This window comes from Tachypleus tridentatus, chromosome 2 (assembly GCF_004210375.1).
Source record: "Tachypleus tridentatus isolate NWPU-2018 chromosome 2, ASM421037v1, whole genome shotgun sequence".
Classification (NCBI taxonomy): Eukaryota; Metazoa; Arthropoda; class Merostomata; order Xiphosura; family Limulidae; genus Tachypleus; species Tachypleus tridentatus.
In genome coordinates, this window is record NC_134826.1 from 123,324,438 (window position 1) to 123,346,139 (window position 21,702).

The following is a 21,702-nucleotide window of genomic DNA, read 5'->3' on the forward strand; positions in this document are numbered from 1 at the left end:
AGATTGACGTAGTGTTACCAGACTAAGCGTGGTTCTAAAACAACTGTAACCACATAAAAAGAGTTTTAATATGATCTTTTAACACTAAAGAATTACCTAATATAATACTTCATGTGGCATTGTGAAAGGACGTTCATGAGGTTTTTAATCAGCAATGCTAGAATAATGAATGTATCTCCAAATTTATAGTTTGTATCATGTGTACACATCATTTATCATTAATTTAAAAAGATGAAGTTTTTAAAATTTATGCTAAAACTATTTACTATCCTATACATTTTTACGAGTTTTGTAAAACTCGTATCTTGCTTTATTAATTCTCCATAGATGTCTCTTTAAAATGTTCGTTGCGTCATCGTAAAATTGCAAGACATGGGTTGTAGGTTGACTAGTTTCTATTCGTGGATGGTTCGTTTGGTTATTAGGTATTTTGCTTATTTTTGAGAGTTGAGAAAAAATAAATGTAAAATTATAATTTTAATGAGCAAAACTATGAAATTTTATTTAATTACCATTTAAAACATTTATTAGTTGGGGAAAGCAGAATGAGCTCATACTTACAGAATATTTCGTTTAATCACCCTCCTCATTACTACCTGGAACTTCCGTCAGAAGAAGAGGGAAGACTTGAAAAGTTGTTCAAACAGTTAGATGTTGATGAAGATGGCAGGATTGATTTTGAAGATCTCACAGAAGCTCTTCAAAGAATGGGATTACCACATATTCCAAGCCATGTTGAAGTATGTATAACATTACTAATTGCAATACTTAGTACAAATTGTAATAGTATTTTATATAATTAGTATTTACTAGTATCTAGTCTTTGGTAAGGTAACGTTACCTGAGACTGGAAACATACGACGTCGAGTCGACGAAACGCATTTGTATGTATCAACTTTTATTGTTTGTGTTCATTATTATAATGTCAGTTATTGACATAGAACACTTTTTTTCTTTTCTGATGCATTGTAAAACTAAAACTCAATGAGGAATTTAAACATAATTTTAACCTAAGTCAGAATTTTTTGTTTTCTGATTGTATAACTTATTGTAACTTGTAAGACTGTGGAACATAAAACTTTCTTAGAAGATGTAGAAGCTTATAAAACTAATTAATATTAGGAAGTTGTGGTATGAAGGATTTTTAAAAAGCTTGCAGCTCAATATATCAATATTGATTAGACAGTTTGTTCTTTTCTGTTCTGTAAGTTGTTAAAACTGGTACAGTGATATTGATAGTAAATTCCTTTCACAGTGTTAAACTTGGATTGCATTATTTAAAAATTTTGCTTTCCTACAGTTGAAGGAGAGTAACAGAATCCTTATCCGTTCAGGTTCCTAAACATTAAGAAGAAACTTTGCATAAATTTTATTTTTGTTGAGTAAAAAACAATTTTGAAAGCATTTTAAAACTTCTTAAAAGGAAGCTCCTTTCATAATAGAAAAATTCATAATATTGGAACGCTATTGATATGATTCATATTTTTGAAAATAAGTAATCACTGGAAAAAGTGAAAAATTGTAGATTGTTTTAGAAAAAAAACATGTTATAAATGATATTTTATATCCACACTGTTACCAAAGATACTTGAAAAAGTGGATTTTATTCATAAAAGATAACAAGGAGCCAACCATTTTGTTCATATAAGCTATCCCATTTTCTACCAATACCTTACTCCATCATAATATATACCCCCCACCTTATTCATTACAGCCATAAAATCTATAACTCTCATCCAGTTTGGTTTTTAAATACTTTGGTTATACATTTCATTTTCTACTGTTTGTTATCTACTGTTTATCTACTGTTAAATCAAGGCATGTATTGTGTTAAAAAAGTAACACTGGCTTAAGTGGCGTTATTATTTTTTCCATATGTTAAACATGTGTTCTTTAGTTGTAGTATCTACATATTTTTGTTATGGAAAGACAATTTGGATTTATGGCTTTAAACTTTATAATTGTGTTTAAAACCTCACTTATAGCCTCAAGTTCTTCTCTCTATCAAAATCATGTTAAGATATTTCAACCTATTCCCTTATAATAACATCTTTCAAACCTGGAATTATCCTGGTACTTTTTCTCTGAGCTGTTTCCAAAACTCAACACCATTGCTCAGATGATGTGATTAAAATTGAATATATTATTTCAAATGAAGCCTAACCAGCTCTTTGTGGAATGAACCAATGATTTTGTTTGACTAAATGTTTCTATGTATACAACCTGAAACCCTCTTTATATTATTACTAGCTATGTAGCTTCTCTGGAAGGCTCTAGAGATTTTACAACATCTTTACTAAAGTATATTTTATCATCAGCTTTAATTAGTTTCTCTAGCAATGCTCTATGAATAATTATCATTGTGATAATCAATGTGCATCATTTTATTTTTAGTAGGATTGAAAAAACATTATCCATGTGTTATCCAGCATGCCAAGTTATTCAGATCTTGCTGCATAACTGCAACATCTCAAGTAGAACTTTAAATATGCATTAATTTAATATGATGTGTGAAGTTTATTGCTTCTGTAGGACAACTGAAGTTTTGTTTGTCAGATAACCAAATGTAATATTGAAATTAGAAATTAATGGTTAACCATTACAACTACTCTTTAACCTTAATTACTGAATAACTTGGTAGTTAAGCTTAATTTCCTTTTCATTAACTTAGTATTTCTTTTAATATTTTTTCTATTCCCAAAAATTGTTAAATAAAAAGTATACAAGAAATTGGAGAGAGGTTTAAGAAGTTACAGCTGTTTGTCATTAGTGGTCTGTACTTAAGTAAGATTGGAAAATAAGAATGTTTTGAAAAGCAGTTAATGGTTGTATTTGGCCAATTTAAGAACCTGAAAAGAGAAGATTATAGGAATCCATTTAGCCCATAGGCCTTTTAAATTAACAATTAATGAAAGCATTGAAATCAAAACTATATGCTTTTTAAATTCATATTTCAGTCCAACTCATTAAGAAATAGTTAACCTAATATTGAAATTGCTTTTCTATCAGTTGACAACCCATAATACCCATATACTGAAGTGAAAAAGAAAAGTAAAAAAAAAATCTAGAATATCTATATGGCAGTGTAAGCAGACTTTTGAAAAATGTAAATGAATGAGAGCTAAGAAAAAAGCTTTCCTATATACAGAAACAAGTGAAAGAAAACTTTTCAACTGACATTGACTTAACACATTCAAACAGTTGTTTTTAAAATAATATGAATGTTCAAATAAAGTTTCTACTCCTTAACTGAATAAGTCAGAATCAGAATAAGCCATGTACTTGGAAGAAAACAAGTCAACCAGGCTGTAAATATAAGTGATGTAATATACTTGTGTTTCTACTAACAAAGATTAGAATCTATTCTTTCATTAGTTTAATATGCTCATAGTTAATGATATTTGTGGCCATAATGCCAATCACAGAATTTGGCCAGCTTAAGTTTTAAATTAGTCTTAAATACACATGTTAAGCTAATAATACAAAACAATATTTGTTATAAAATTATAAAAATTAAAAGTAATGATTTTTAGTATGCTAAATGATATAACTAGTATTGTTAATGAAAGTATTAATAAGCAATATACCATATTTAGAGAACTAATTACTAATTTGAACTGAAACATTGAACTATGACTGTCATTATCATCTGGGTATACTGTAGGATAATTCATGTATAGCAGGATAACATAATTTTTCCAACCATTTTATGCTCTCATATAGTGTCAAGTTTGACTTTGTCATTAAAATTGGTAAAGTATTGCAACTATCTATCTCTCTGTAAAATTTAAAATATCTTATAATGCAGTAATAATTGTTAGATATGGCCTGAAGGTATAGAATCAAGCTGCTCCGTTTCAAAGCAAGATTGCCACTCAAACTGAACTAAGTCCTTGAAAAACTAGGTCACTCTCTATCACTGTAAGACACATTTTTGTAAAACTTAGGAGCATATCTAGGTACACACACTTAGCCGAATGTTCAAGGACAATATTAATAGCATCACTAAGGTTTTATTGTACTTGGAATTTGATAGAATGAGAAAAATTCAGTTTAATATTCAAAAATCTATACAAACCATTAAGTATTTAATAATGTGGTTTAAGTCATATTTTGCTGTTGTATTATAAAACAAATATTTTCCTTAAATGTTTTAAATTTTAGCTACTGTTAGTAGTTTTAAATGTATTATTTTCAACTTTAAATGACCATTTCATTTTCCTTAGTACTGAACTAAGAGAAAGTACAGGCTACATATGTTCATTTGAGTTTTAGCCTTCATCCAGATGTGTAGGATAGCAGTGGTTCTACATGAACAGCAATAAAAGCAGACCATCTGATTGTCAGGAAAGTGGCATATGTGTAGCATTAGAAGACATGCATATATGCAGCATCAGTAAGTACTGCAATGTACAGGTTTAATAAGTAACCATTATAAGAAAAAGGGTAGTAGAAGTGAAATATGTAGAGAGAAAATCACAGTTTTATATAAATGCCAGAAAAACTTGAGTTAACTATTATGATTATTGAAGCAAATGCAATTGGTACTTTCATTTGTATTTGTTCGTAAATAAAATAAGTTGCTTATGTTTCACTTCACTATAGAGTTTCATTCAAAGTTGGGCATACATATTATAGGAGTTTATATAGTAGAAAATTTTATATACATAATTGTCTGAGAAATAGTTTGAGTTTAGGCTGTTGGATATATTTGTCCTTTTAAGTCTGGCAAACTCCTTTTAATGTAATTATGCATTTAAGAAGAATGAAAATTGCATGAATATGTGTAAATACAGGAAACTTAAATAATGTCTGTGATTTTGGAGTTAACAGTAAAGTGCTTGTAGAAAACCAAAAGGCCAATAAAAAAAAATCGGTGAGATACATACGTGCACACTTTAAGTCTTGAGCAAATATAATTCAGTAATTAAAGATAGAAAATATTTTGAAATGTTCAGAAAGTCAACCAAGATGTATAGGTTTCTTTCTCACTATTACAAAAAGAAAAAGATCATCACATTTACTTTCAAATTCTCTTTATCTCAATGATAATTTGTATCAAGAGGTCATGCAAAATTATCAAAATATCATTCAAGGCTTTCTTTGTGATGTGAATTATTTTAACACTGTTTAATGTAAAAGACTTCAAAAGAATATAGTAATTATATCTGATGCAAAATAATGTTGTATATTCTGCTGTTTTTATAATCAGTTATTAATAAAAGTGCTAACAAAACCAAATATTTTTATTGTTTTGTTTTTAGTCTTATTGCAGTGTCATATTGTGTTTATACAATTATTCCAATGGACTTCTTTGAAATCCATAGACTTCTGATATGTGTATATATATATATATATATATATATATCCTCACATATGTAAAAGTAATAGTGTGCAGATAAAATATAAATTATCCAGGATAATATTAAGTGCTTTTCTTTTTATTTGAATGTACAAGAACAATCATTATAGTAATCACTTGGTGACTAAAGCCTGTCTTTTCTACTGTTTTAGATAGTACATGCTCTTTAAGGCACTAAAGTTTAGTAGAAGTACTTGAAATATGTATGTGTAGTGCTGAACTATATGTAACTATTGTGTAAGTATTATTTAATTGAAGGTTTGTGCTGTTTCCAGATTGTAATTATATTTAGTTGTTGTAACCCTAATGTCTGTGGAATATGTACTTTCTGTTCAACTGTACATACCTTTCAGTGATTAATTTGACATTGGATATTTGAAGCTGACATGGAGGGGTATTGCAACTAAACAATAATATTTGAGCTAAGTTGGCATTATTACATCTAAGTAGAGTTGAGTAAGTGGTTGAATTTGATAACTAATTAATTTCAGGCTCATACACTGAATACATTCAGGTAATCAGTTATGTTCACATGAGGTTTCAATAGTTAGAATGATCAAAAATAGTAATAATCTGAGACATTAATTTCTGAGGTAATTCACCTTTTGGAGACAAGTTCTATCATCCTTGTGCATTTGCATATGAGATATGTACATGTCTATCTTTGAAGTAACTCCTACCTAAATTCACATGTTTAATGTCACCTGCACTGGTGCATGATGACATCTTGCAGCAAAAGCCTTCCACCAGTAGGAGGTCAACACAACTTTAGTGTGCAATAACTCCTTTTAAACACTTGAACTTATGGTAACTTCATTATTCTTTTTATCACTGCATAGAACAGGTGTGTTCAAATTTCAGATCTGAGTAGTTCAATTCTGAAAATGCACCAGCCTATTATATACCCCTTTATTTTCATGCCATTTCAGAAGGTATGTATCATGTGACTACCTTCCAATTATGTCATACAACCTATACTAGTATGCTAGCTCTCCCTACTATTCTAACAATCTATTGGTATCGCTGTGCATAGGTGTGTTTACTTTGTTACATGTGCTTGCTTTTTCATTGTGATTGCATATTAGTCCTTCACCAATTTAAACTTAATCCTTTCACTGCACAATTAGTTTTCAAGCTGATTCTCAAAAAGTATCAATTGTTCACCAAAAAGTAAAATTATTAATTTGACCTTTTGTATTACATTTGCAATATTGAAAGAAGCTGTAATTCCTGTATCTGACAGTAATATTCCTTTAATACCCTAAATGGATAGTGAAAACTAACAATTTAAACAATATATTTGAAAGAAACCAGTAGAAAAGTATTCTTCAGTAAATGGCATAAAGTTGTAAAGGTCAGTAAACAAACCAGAATTGTTTAAAAATATAAAACAAGTTACTTAGATAAACCCCTCAGTGTGGATTCCTGTATGTGGTGAGGGGACCTCCCAGGAAAGGTTTTGTTCTTTCAGTTTACCTCCTCTGGGATCCAAACATCCGCCCATGTGTTTGCTGTGCGTGGGGACCCATGAAGGGGAGGAGAGGATCCTTGTGGTTGAGGGGTCCAACCCTAACACACCACTTTGGTCTTGAATTCCTGTAGATGGGTAGACTTGGGGTGGCCCCTTTGGGTCAATTAGCTGGTCCATTTGGGCTAGGGTCAACCAAGTACCAGTGTTGGATGTTCTCAACAGGTGTTGTGGACATTGTATCTGATGCTGGTGTTTGGGTATCGTGCTCATCAAAACCCTGGTGTTGCTGCAGTGTCCTTGTTTGACATTGTAGGGTGTCCCCTCATAGGGCTCAATGGTGGGTGGGGTCAGCAGGCACTGAAATTTCCCTTTCTTTATTATGGATACTCCAATTAAAAATCTTAACAAAATACTAAAAAAATAGTCTATAGATAAATGACCACATCTTGAAGATTCTGTTGTACCTCATTTTCTTACATTGCATACACTTTCAGACAAACCTTTAGGACAAATGTCTCCCTTTTTCATTCAGAAGGGTCTAGAGGGACTTGCTGGCTCTCAGAAGTCAGTAAAGAAGCTTCGATCTGGTGATGTATTGGTGGAAACATCCACATCTCGACACAGTGAACTCTTGCATTCAAAGGCAATTGGGGATATACCTCATGCTACTTTGAATTCATCACAAGGAGTTATTGTTGAGAGGGATTTGAAGAACATCCTCGAGTCAGAGCTTCTCGCTGGTTTCTCCACCTGAGGTGTTTCTGCAGTGAGGCATATCCACACTTGCAAAGATGGAATTATGATGCTGACCAGTGTCCTCATTCTGACATTTACATCACCACATCTACCTGCAACTGTCAAGGCAGGTTATCTTAATTTCAGGGTATGGTCATGCATTTCAAACCCTTTCATATGTTTCCACTGTCACCCATTTGGTCACCAAAGACATCATGTTGTGGTTCCTTGATGTGTGTTTGTTGGGGTGGCAAGGACCATGATGCTTATGAGTATGAAACAGACCCTCATTGTATCAATTGCAATGGCTCTCACCCATCCTCCTTTTGTTCTTTCCATAAATTGTTGGAAGAAAAAGGGGTGCAGCATTTGAAAATGATTCATAACATTACTTATCCTGAGGGTTGAAAGTTGCTGTCCACCACTTTATCTTGGATGTATGCCACTGCACTTCATTCCACAACAACAGTGGGAGTGCAGACATATCTCTCTGTGCCTCCAAAAGAATCATTCTCCAAACAAATGAGAAGTCTTTTTTTAAAAAAGTTGATGAATCAACTTCAACACCCATCTCTGTCCCACACATACATTCCAACAAATCCCAAGATCAACTTTCTTTGGTTATGGGTACGGCCATTTTCTTGGATACATCTTCTCCCACCCCAAGATGTAAAATGATCATTCTTTCACTTCCTCAGTCACTGGAATCCCCTTCCAACAACAGAGACCTGCCCAGTTGACCCAGAGCAGGATCCATGGAGGTCGATAGACCTGCCTCAAATAAGGACTGTAAGGAAAATAAGATGTGGTCGTAAACAGAAGGGTTCTCCATCCAATTCACCTACACATAAATAAAAATGGTTACCATGATACAATAGAACTGTCGAGGTTTACATTCTAATCTGGATGACATCAAAACTGATTTCCTCCTACCATCCTGTATGTCTTTCCTTACAAGAAGCATTTCTGAAACCTGCCAATACAGTCACCTTTTGGCAGTTTTCTTTGTACAGAAATGACAGGCTGTGTGATGGATGGATGGCAGTGTTGGTTGATCAGCATGTGTCCACCCTGTCTTTGCCACTCGACACACCCTTGGAGGCCGTAGTCATCCGTGCTTCCTTGAGTTGTACCATCACAATTTTTTCTCTCTACCTGTTGCCTGAAGAGACTTATGATCAATAATACTTTGATGCTCTCAATGAACAGTTGCTGTCTCCCTTTTTAATCGTGGGGGACTCTAATGGACACCATCCCCTCAAGGGGAAGTGCTCATATTGATAGGAGAGATTGCTCCATAAAGTGTATGCTCTCTGATCATGACCTTTCTCTTTTCAATAGTGGTTCTTCTACTAATTTTCATGCACCTCGTCAGTCCTTTACTGCTATTGATCTCTCAATTTGCTCCCCGTCACTATTCTTCCATTTTTCTTGGAGGTTTGACAACAATCCATGAGGCAGTGATCATTTTCCTATAATTTTAAGAGAGACTGGCTGTGATCAGTGCCACCTGAATATCGTACCCAGGTGGAAGCTGGATCATGCAAACTGGCCCTCTTTCACTGCTCTCTCAAAACTTGATAGAGCAGACATCTTTAAGCCATCAATAGACTGTGTGGCAGCAGTAACTGACTGTATAATACAAGCAGCTGCTCAATGTATTCCAAAAATCTCAACACGTTTTCCATGATATCCTTGTTCATGGTTTAACCCTGCCTGACACATGGCACAGAAGGCTCAAAACTGGGCCTGGAATATTTTTTGTAGATATCCAACACTCTCGAAATGCATCACTTTCCATGCTTGGTGGGTAAGACATCAAAGCCAGAGGGAATCTTGGATTAAATTCAAAACCAGCATATCTTCTACCACCAGTTCCAAAGTCATGTGGGACAACATTTGAAATGTCAAGAGCAATATCACTCTGTTCTCCTCTCGATCTTGCTCTGTGATGGCCAGGAACTAGTTGATAAACAGAGCATCACTGATACTCTAGGTGGAAACTTTTGCTGGGAATCTAGCTCTTCTTCCTCCACCTTCTTAGCCATCAAGACTCAAGTAGAGCAATCACATCTTTCCTGTTGAGCTGATTGTCTCTATGACTATAATTGTCCCTTTACACTGGTGGAACTCAAACTGGTCCTTCATTTGGACCTGATGATGATCACTATAAAATGCTACACCATCTATCTCCTGTTTCTCTTGCGATGCTTCTGATTGTTTTTAACCAGATTTGGCAGGGGAATATCTTTCCTGGTGTTGGTGCCATGTTATTGTCCTACCTTTCTCTAAGCCTGGGAAGGATCCCAAGATTCCTTCAAACTACAGTCCAATTGCTTTGATGAGCTGTCTCTGTAAGACCTTAGATAGGATGGTTAATGCTTGTCTTGTTTGGTTCCTCAAATCAAACAACCTCCTCTTGCCCTCCTAGTGTTGGTTCTAATAACAGCGCTTCAGTGTGGACCACCTAATTCGATTTGAAATGTCAATCAGTCAAGCCCTTCTCAAATGCCAACATCTTGTGTCAATATTCTTTAACATTGAGAAGGCTTATGATACAACATGTAGGTATGGCATTTTGTAAGATCTCCATATATATGGGTTACATGGCCATTTGCCAATTTTTATTTAATTTTTTTTAATGGGTAGGAGATTCCAACTTTGTGTGGGTTCAACACTTTCCCGTTCTTTTCTACAGGAACTTGGAGTTCCTCAGTGCTGTGTTCTGAGTGTCACACTTTTCAGTATAAAGATTAATGCCATCACTGAACAACTCCCTCTCACTGTTGCAAATGGGCTCTATTTTGACAAGTTTCACATCTCACATCAATCGTCAAACATGAGGTATATTGAGTGGCAGCTACAGACTGCCCTCAATCATTTGCTGAAGTGGGCCACAGCAAACAGCTTTAACTTCTCTCTCTCTAAAACTGTTTGCATGCACTTTTGCTGCCAACACGGTATTCACCCTGATCCTGAACTCAATATCAGTGAAGTTGTGCTACCCGTGGTCCCTGAGACAAAGTTCTTGGGGCTTATTTTTGACCATAAGCTGACCTTTATACCACACATCAAGCAGCTATGGGTCAAATGTACAAGAGCATTGAACATTCTCTGTGACCTCTCTTCCACTTCTTGGGGAATTGATCAATGTTCTGTGCTAGAGATATATTGTGCTCTTATTTGATCAAAACTCGACTGTGAATCACTGGTCTATGACTCTGCCAGAACCTCAGCCTTAAAGATGTTGGGCCCCATTCATCATCAAGGACTTTGGATCTGCTCTGGGGTTTTCTGCACTTCCTCAGTTCAGAGTTTATACATAAAGTCTCATGAACCTTCTTTGCACCTCTGCCATTTGCAACTGTCTTTACTATATGCTTCAAAACTTCCTTCATTACCAAAGCATCCCACCTGTGGTTGTTTTTTTCCTTCCTCGGTGGGCCATGCTTTTTCAGAACAGATGGTCTGCCATTGCTTCTTTTGGCCTTTGTATACAATTGGATAAATTGGGTCTGTCCTTGGATAACATGGCTGTATCCACTGGTCAGCCCATCCCACCGTGGCTTTTTACAGTCCCCAAATGTGACCTATCTTTAAGTCATCTGAGAAAAGCAGACATCCTGATTGAAAACACTGTCTGTTATTTGCTGAACATCTTTTGAACCATCCTTCCATTCCTCTTTATACAGATAGTTCGAAATCAGGTGACTGTGTGGGCTCTGCCATGGTTTGTTGTGGTTTGGTGGTTGTGTGCAGAATCCCCTCTACAGCTTCTGTGTTCACTGCTGAACTGTATGCCATTTCTCTTGCCCTGGATCACATAGAAGCTAAGCAGTACTCAAACTGCACTATTTATACTGACCTGCTACTAACATGAATAATTTCATGTTAATCCACACCCTGTTCTCACTCATATTCAAAACTGACTGACCCATTTCTCTTTAACATCCATTTCTATCCAGTTTTTCTGGATACCAGGCCACTTTGGTATTCATGGGAACGAGCTTGCCAACACTGTACCTAAACTTATCTGCTCTGGCACTATCACTGCTGTGCCTGTTCCCTACGTGGACTATGGTCCTGTATTCAAGGCTTTGCTCTTTGCCAACTGGCATTCGACTTGGAGTGAGCAATGTGAAAACAAGTTTTTCGAACTGAAACTGTATATTGGACTTTGGCCGTCTTGCTCTCTGTAAGAATCACAAAGAGGAAGTTGTTCTTAGTAGACTACGCATTGGTTACAGTTTTTTAACTTTTATCTGGAACTGATGCACCAGTGTGTAGTTTGTGTAACACTCAGATCACAATAAGCCACATTCTACTTTCTTGCTGTCATTACGACTCTCAATGATGGCACCATTTTAAACATATTTTGTCCCAAGGTTTGTCCATAACATTAGACAGTATTATTGGTGATGGTGACACTGTCCACCTTGGTAATGTTTTTAGTTTTTTCAAGGCCATTAATCTTTTTAATGCCATTTAATTTTTACATTAATATATACATTACACCTTTTAATGTGGCTCCCTTTTAAAATCACAGTTCATCTAGTTCGATTTGAAATTAGAAACTGGCCGTAACATTAAATAACTCGAAACCAGGACTGGAAAGGCCAACTTCAGGACTAATGCTGCTGTTTGAACTACCCGTTAGTCCTCTTGGTGAGTTATTATTAAAATTTCGTTACAAGTCTTAAAACTTTTATTACTTTGATAATGGCCATAATTTCAAATGACTCCAAACCAGGACTGGAAAGGTCAACTTCAGGTGACTGACAATGGTTTTTGTACTTGCCTCTTAGTCTTCCTGGGGAGTTATGGTAATTACAATTATGCTACAGAAAGTCCTTTACAACTTGTATTACTGTAATTTTTCTATTAATGTTGTAGACTAGATGTAAACATTGGTGTTAATGCTGTTTGTTTTTTAAACTTTGTTTTGTTTTACCTTAATTTCCTTTTATGAATCTTACTAAATTTAATTTTAACTTTTTACCATATGTTTGGCACAGATTGCCTAGCTGCTTTTTGCCATAAACCCCTAAATCAGTCGACCAACAAACTTAGATTAAAGTATCCAAAATGTAAAGAAGCTGTCTGTATATATGTTCCTGCAAAGTTGGTAATTATTGTTAAATTGCATACTTCTCAGAGTGGTGATAAATTAGAGAAGAGGAAAGATCTAGTTGTTCTTGTACTGGGGGAGATTGATTTAAAAGAATTTTTCTTTATAAAATTAAAAACTTGTATAATATAAAAATTTAGTTCATTAACTTTCTGTTTGATACCAAGTTTATTTGCATTTGTTGATAATAAAGTAGTTTAACCCTTTCAGCATGACTTAAATACCATGTCATTGAGTTTGTTGACTTGCATTTAAAATTTTATTGAACTATTTTATGAATTTATGTTAATAAGTTTGAATGAAACTGCAAATTATAATTCAAGCTTGAATATTATATGAGTTAATTTCTTAATTTAAAAGTAAATATTAAAAGAACCCACCTAAATATTGATTTTAGTGATTCATGATATGTTGAATGCAGTACTAGTTAAAGTTAGATATTTGTGATGTCAAAATACTAAATCTATAATTTTGTATACATTAGGAACTCAGATTATCAATATTGACAAGCTAGAATGTATAAGAACCTCGTATTTTCTTATTTTGCTAAAATATGGCTTTTGCACTGAAACAAACATAGTGGGCCTCATTTACCTCTTCCCATATTTAGAAATTGTCCCTCATGTACACTTTCTACAATATAGGATGTGAATAACCAATCGAGAGTTCAGAACATCAACTTAGTGGTTTTCTAAGCCATTTTAATCTGTGAAAAGGCTACCACATTCTTTCAATCCAAGATTTCAAGGAGGCAGGCTATGTCTTTAATGTGCTGGAAATTTTGTACTTTTTTAGATCTAAATACAGCTTAGTTACTATGCTAAATAAATTATAGAATTCAACTATAAATGTTTCTTTTAGGTTTTATGTATACACTTGAATAACCAAAAAATCAAAAAACTGTCTGATATCCTCCATGTACAAAATTTTAAGTCTCTGTAATCTGTGTCCAGCAGCAACTGAGTTCAAAGATCATAGCTAGAAGAAATAATTGTTTGCTTTTCTTCTTTATTTATTGTTCCATATTTTAAGAAATATAGTTTCATAACTTATTTATAAATGCTAATAACCTATATCCATATATAATATTTAATAATTTAAATGTTACTGTATAATACAAAATACTAGTCCACTAAAACACAGCCTTGACAGTGGCAGTTTTATATTTTTGGATATGGTAACATGAATGCACATGCACCTCATCAATGCCAGTTATGTAATGTTAGCAAGGCATGACTAGAAGATCAATTAAATAAATATATATAACATTATGATACCTAAGCTACTTAGACTAAATGTTTGTATTTTTGTGTTGTAGCATGTGGTTATTGTAGCATAAAAAATTATATTTATTTCCTATTTTTTATGATAATTATAAGGTTTATATCCACATAGGGTAAAAAAAAAACACAAAATATTTTCTTACCAAAAACAAATATTTGAAATGTATTTAGAATGTTTTAGAGATTACATAAATAACATTTGAGGTTTTTGGGATAAAGAATAGTTTTTAATCATAACACAAAATTACTTTGTACTCAGACTAGTAATCAAACAGACTGTTTTCAGAAACAAATCTTTAGAAAAAAATTTAATTTAAGATCTGGTTTTTTGTATTCAAAATACTTGTAATCTGTACTGAAAGTGTCAAATTTTGTTAAGATACACATGCTGTACCAAAAGTTATAGTGCAAATACTTAACGTGTGCAAATGTGTAGATGAACTCCTGTATATTATACAAAGCTTATTCTTGTTTTTATATGTAATCATTCTAGCATGGGAAGAAGCATAATTTATATTTTTTCCTAGTAGTTTTATGATGGTTACTAGGAAGGTGAAGTGACAAGACCCCACATAGTTAGAAATCAGGAAATAACAAAATATAAAGTTTTACTGAAAACAAATATTTGAAATTTATTTAGGAGGTTTTAGAGATTATGCAAATAATACCAGATTTTTAGGATGAAGAATAGTTTTTTTTAATCATAACATGAAATCACTTTGCACCCAGACTAGTAGTCAAATAGACTATTTCCTCAAACAAATCTTTAGTTAAAATATTTCATTAAAAAATCTGATTATTTTGTGTACAAAAAACCTGTAGTCTTTACTAAATTTCTACCAAATATTTTGAAGGTATGCATACTGAATAAATAGGGTAAATACTTGGTGTGCAAATGTGCACATGAACTTCTGTATATTATACTCAGCCCATTGTAAAATGGTTAAGAAAATTTTGTAATACTGCAGAAGGTTGTAAAATGTAACTTTCATCTTTTATGAAAAATTTGAAATCTATTTGGCTTCTGTAGATCAGACCTATTGCCTTCTGTTTCATTCTCTTGTTCCCCATTTTATGTCTTCATCCTTTTCTCTCAATCCACTATATTCTTTCTTGTCTACCTCCATCTTTTGTGTGAGGTACTTTGTTGAGCTCCAAGGGGATTTTCTGAAGAAGGTAATTCCATTTTCTTTGCCAGCTTGTTCCACATCTGCTGCTGTATCTCTATACTTGATTCCTCCATTATTGGGACTCTTTAAGTCAGGTTACATTTTTCTTTACTGTAAACCTTCCTCCTTGTATATGTAGTCTTCATTGGGATACCTTTCTTTTCCTAAACATCTTTGGTCTTTATTTCTCTTTGGAAACCTGAACTGACATTGTACAATTTCAGTTATTATTATTTTTCAGGGATTTTTTTTCTTTTTTCTAAACCTTGTCCTTTACTCCTATTCCTCATCTGAATTTATTTACTTCCAATTATTCCATTCCAGGTTTCCTCATTTAGTAGAAGGAAGTCAAGAAGTCATTTGACCCTGTGGGTACCTCTCTCTCTCTCTCTTCTGATATTTCCTTTTGTCATTTATTTTTCATTTCTCAACCATAGTCTCTGTCCTTACTTCTCTTTCCATTTCCTTTTCAACCTCCTCTGATTCTGTCTAAGACAGGGGTCCTCACACTTTTTTGGCTGTCAACCCCTTCATGAAATTCTTGACCTTTTATCAACCCTTCCATTCTTTTAAGTAATAACAAATCTATAAGTCATAGTTAAAGGAAGAAAACGTAATAAAAACATATAAATAATAGTAATATATTATGATAAACCAACTTTACCTTTTTATTGATTGTCTGACATCTTTAATGGGAGGGATGTGGTTGATGATGTTTGAGAAAAGCACTAATATTTGGTTGTAAATTGGTGAGTTTTATCATACTCTTCTATGTTAAATTTGTTCCTCTGCTTTGTTAGGACTGAATTTACATGGTTAAAACCAACTTCAACCATATAGGAACCTGGGAATGTAAGTAAAAAAGGGTTCACTGCTGCAAAAAGTTTTGTATACTTATGAACAATATTTACATTATTCCAGAAGTTGCTGAGGATTGTATTTTTGAACAGTGATTCAGCTTCAAGATCCATGGAAAGTTCAATGAGTTCATCTTGTAAATTAGATTCAGCAATCACCTTTTCTATTTCCAAATCAAATGGCATAACAATCCAGTCAGGTACATGAAATTTCTCCAATTCCTCAAAGAGCACTTTAAAGTCTGTACTCAGTTTTTCAGGGTGCTTTATGTATATATCCAAATCATCATCAGAAATAACTTGGTCTTCATCTTCTGGTTGCTATAAGTTTGAAAAGTACTGAAACTCTCTTCGTAGCAATGAAGATTTAAAAAGGCCTATTTTGACTTGGGAGCTTAAGAGGATTGTTCGGGTTTGAATAATTATTACATCTTTACTTTGCAGGTGGACATGTACATCATTAGAATTTGAATATAGGTCTGCCAAATAGAAAAGATGATTCTTATTCAACTCAACATATAGAAAGGAATCCACACCTGTAAGAAACTCCACAATTGAGTCATACAACTTGACAAGCCTTTACAAGCACACACCTCTTGACAGCCACCTCACTTCAGTGTGCAACAGTAATTGGTTCACCAATTCTTCATTTTTTTTTCACATAACTTAGCAAACAGTCATGAATTAAGTGGATGTTTATCGATCTGATGCACACCTTTAGCGTATCATGCAATTTGTCACTGAGATTTTTTGCCATAATGTAGTGTCTTTGTAATACACAGTGAACTGTATGCACATCAGGAACCTTTTCCAGAAGAAAAGTAGCAGATCCTCTGTAACAGCCAACCATTGAAGGTGTGCCATCTGTGGCAACTGCAATTATATTACTGAGTGGAATATTGTGCTTGTTTAAATATTCCTCCTAACACTGATAAATTGTCACCTTTTTTGCATCACTTTTAAGATACCTTGCAAAAAAAACTCATCAATAATTTGTTTATGAATTGGACTAAAATACTTCACATAAGCCATGAGAATGACCAAAAGTTGATTCATCAAGTTGTATGGAAAACTTGCAACGCATAAGCTCGGATGCCAAAGTTTTTAACAAATCTTCAGCCGTCTCATTAACACATCTTTGAACTGTATTTGCACTTAGACAAGCATTTTAAAACAGAACCAGTGTCTTTTTTATAACAGTTTCAATCACTTCTTTAATTTATGGTATTATGATCTCCTCTCCAATAGTTTACAGTTTTCATTTCTTTGCTATATTAAGAGAAATATTATATGATGCCCTTAACCCTCATTCATTATCAACCTGAGCAGATGCTTTCATAAATGACATTATATTTGGTCAATTTTTATATTTTTCTTTCAATGTTCTAAAAATTCAAGATCTTTATCTTTCTTATCAGGATGAATTTTTTGAAGGTGGTTTTTCATCTTTGCAGGTTTCATAGCATCATTACTTAAAACCTTTTCACATAGGAGGCACATAGGCTTCGTTTCATTTGTAAGTGAAGATATGAATCCAAGTTTCAAGTTATCAAATGAATATTGTCAGCACTTCTTTTAGGATCTGTGGCTGTCATTATGGTTAATGAGGTTGTGACTAAAGTTAAATAAATGAACTTTATCAACAGACTACAAGAAGGACAGATCAATGTTTTAACATTTTAAATTTAAAGCATAAGCAAAAGTGCATAGAAATATATAAAGTAGTTGAGATTGTATTTAATTTTTATTGCTATCGAATTACATGACCATGTGGCACAACGTTATATACTTCGTAGATCTGAAACAAAATTTTATTTTACCTATTTTAAGTACAGTATTTTGATTTTTTAACCTTTAAGTACTGTTTTATTAATTACGATACCTAATGTCCCTTTTAAAGTAAACAAACTCACACCTCCACTTCTGGATATAGCAAACACCAATAAACAATTAAAATAACCAAGAAAAACTGTCATTGATAATCATCAGGAATGTAAGCCAGAATAAACCTAAAACATATTGAAGAATACATCATGCTCACAATGCTTCTTGATTGGCTCAATTACAACTATCAGTTGGGTAGGTGGAGAATAAACAATTCTCTTGTTCAAACTCTTAAATGACTCCTGTATTTTTGTACAATTAATTTACAGCTGATATTTTTATTTCTTTCATTACATGACTCTTGTTTTCTGCACAATATATTATGTTGATTTGACTAACAATATTTAATAAGTCATTCAAATGATGCTTCTGTATTAAAATTTCTAACCGACCCCTGGGGGTCAGTACTAACCACTTTGGAGACATCTGATCTAAGGTGTTCTTCACCCAGTTTGCAGTTGACCATAGTTTATATTTGTTGGACACCTTTCAAAACATCCATCTCATTCTGTCCTTCATGTGCTTTCTGTGCTCCCTCCATCACATTCATATCTTTCAGTTCCTTTTAATGTAATATTGGCCCCTTTTGTATTCATTTGTATCATAAAAGTCTTTACTCTCCATATTCATGGCTTGAGGCTGGCATTCCTTTTTTTTGGACAATTGAATTCATTTGGCCCATTCTAAGGTAGTATCCTTGTCTCATTTCTTTTACAGGTTTGGGGTAGCTTCTTATGAGATTTGAATTCTTTCATATGCCAACTCATTATTTGGAACTTTTGGGTATTTTCTTTTGGTTTTCATTGTGATTGGGTTTATTCTTCTTTTTCTCATCTGTGAGCTATAGCATGTCCATTATCTTCATTTGTAAACCTTCCCTCTCTTCTTCTTGAGGTATTGTTATGGTTACTGGACTCTGCCCTTACTACTTCTACCATTTCTTTACCTACTCCTAAATTAGATCTTCCCTTCCTTATTAAGGCACATCTTTGAATAACTGCATGACTTCTGACATTTGGAAGCAGGATAAGCATTTCCTCCACATTGGCTTACTTGAACTTCTTGCTATTCATCAGGCATGTTCTCTTTCCCGTTCCTTCAGGGGGTGCCTGTTCAAGGACCATTTGCTTTTGGGCTCTGGACCCATTTACATTGAATTTGTCTTGTTTCCTATCATTTGCTAAGAGCTAAGAACTTGATGGTGAACTGCATTTCTCAGGCAGTTTGCATTCTACCAGTAAAGTAGCCTCTACACTTCCAGGTCATTTGCTGGGTTTGCTTACAGTTAGGTATGCCTCTCATAGACACTTTTGTCACCATTCTCAACTTTAGACTTCTCCTCTTGTGTCCTCCTGTTCCTCATCATTTGTCTTCTGAGTTGTCAAGACAATGTGGATTCCTACAGATGTGACCCTATAGAGCTCCCTGCTGTCAGGTGTCACCCACCATATGCTTCCATACGAGTACTTTCTGAAAAGAGTTTTAGGTCAAAATTTGCATGGGCCTCTCCACTAGTTCATCATTAGATTCTAGCATTTATTTGTGAAGAGGTGGGTGAATTAATGTCTCTGAAGTTAACATTTTCCTTATCTGGAAATGTAGATATTCACCCCTTCAAACATTCCCACTCGTTCTCCTCACTTCTGTTGCATTTTGTCTTGCCTTATCAAATAATGAAATTATCATACTTGCATAAGGGGAGTTATTGTGCATGGGGCTTGTATCTTCCTCCTACTGGTGGAAGGCTTTTGTCATGTGAAAGCATTATCATGGACCAGCACAGTTCATATTAAATACAGAAATTTAAGTGGAAGTTAACTCATGGCTAGTACATTGGAAATCTCATTGGCAGATGTGCGAGGAAAATAGTATTTATGTGAGAGGAGGTGAGTATCTATTGGAAATACATTTTCAGATTAGGAAAATGTTAACTTTCATTAACTGCGTTGTCATGAGTTATGATGCTAATTGAATAAGCTGAACAATTACGAATCAATAAAAAGTAATAATGAGAGATCAAATAGCAGTATTTCAATTACTTTGATAGGTGTAATGATAAAAAAGCATGTCTTTGAAGGGTTATTTCAGTTTTTGTGTAATTTTTATATTTATCTTTTTATAGAAATTCATTGAGAAGTCTGACTTGGCCAAAAGTGGTAATGTTGATTTTGCCGAATTTGTGCATTATGTGATTGAACATGAAAAACAATTGATGGTAGTGTTCAAGAGTATAGACCAAAACAAAGATGGTAAGCTACTGTTTATTGGTGTAAAATTTGTGTGTTTAAATATAAGATGCTGTATGTGATTTTTTTTTAATCTGACCATAGGGTACATATTTTTCTTTCTTAAATAGTAGTAGATAAATATTGTAAGTGCCTAAGTTAACTTAGTCATAATAGTACAAGTGTTTCTTCATAAGACGAGTATTGTTAAGTAGTTTCTTTAATCAATTTGTAATGACAAAATTCTTCCTGAATATGATAAATATTAAGTACTTAATCTATTCACAATATTGTGTTTCTTAACCCTATCAACATAGGTTATGGGCATTATGCCATGTCATTTTTGTTGACGTACATTCAAACTTTATTCAACTACTATTTTATCAATTTGTCAGTAAGTTTGGTGTCACCTTGTAGAATATAATTCAAATTTTAGTATCACACATTAGTTAATTTTTAATTTAAAAATATATATTAAAATCATCTCAGTATTGATTTGTGTGTATCACATGGCATGTTGAATACAACATTGGTTCAAATTAGATGTTTGGCATGTTTAAATATAAAATTTATAGTTTCTTATGAATTACGTACTCAAATTACCAATATTGATAAAATAGAAGATAAAATAATCTTACTTTTTCTAATTACTGAGATACCATTATATTTTCTGATTCAAACGCCATGGCCCTGCTCATTTTTGGAAATGTTCAAGTGTACCTACTTCTTTCTATGATGTGTGAATAACCAATCAGAAACTCAGGATGCCCTCCTAGTTGTTTTCTGAACCCTTTTGAAATATTTCCTTTTGAGGAATTTTTTTTTTTTAAAGAAATTTCAAGTGGTAAGGTAAGACTTGGGTGAGCTTAAAATTTCATAATTGTTTAGACCTAAATCCAGCTTAGTTACTGAACTTGATAAATTATTGTGGAATGCTATGTTGTTAATATCATATTTTATTTTTGATTATTTTAAAATGTGTATATGTAACCTAAGAAAATTATTTTAATTCACATCTTCCATGTTCAAAATTTGATAAGGCTTAGCAACCTTATGCTATACTTCTTACTGTTTTAAGAAAAATAGCTTATTGTTATTTAGTAATATTTTGTATACATAGATATCATAACTGAAGTGTGGTTATTTTACAAAATACTAGTTCACTAAAACAGTCAACACAGGTCACTTTGTAAAGGCCAGATTTTTTTATTCTTGGATACAGTAATAAGAGTGTTTGTGCACTGCATCATTGCATCTTCTGTTATGTTTGCCAGGCAAAGCTGAAAGGTCAATATAATATATATATCTAAAATGTAATGAGGTTTAAGCCATTTAGACTAATCATTTGTGTTTTTGTTACATATAGTCATTCTAAAACCAGAAAAGCATAATTTATATGTATTTCCTTATTTTGTATGGTGGTAATGAGGTCTGTCAAATTGACCAAACCTATACAGAGGTTTAATAATAAAAATAACAGATAAAATGTGAAGTTTTTTAAACATTTGACAATTATCTGTATGTAACAAAAGTTCATATGTGAGATTTGAATATTTCTGAAGAATAAAAATATTTTTAATCTTAAAAT

General features: G+C 33.2%; 1 protein-coding gene across 1 annotated transcript in view; it reads left to right on the forward strand.

The window, feature by feature from the left end:
• Positions 1-349: 349 nt before the first annotated feature.
• Positions 350-21,702, forward strand: part of LOC143244999 (calcium-binding mitochondrial carrier protein SCaMC-2-like) — a 47,855-nt gene continuing 26,502 nt past the window's right edge. Inside the window, exons 1-2 of the mRNA XM_076490705.1 lie at positions 350-740; positions 20,012-20,138. Of these exons, the coding sequence (XP_076346820.1) occupies positions 546-740; positions 20,012-20,138 (322 nt within the window). The 5' untranslated portion in view covers positions 350-545. The remainder of the gene's footprint in view (positions 741-20,011; positions 20,139-21,702) is intronic.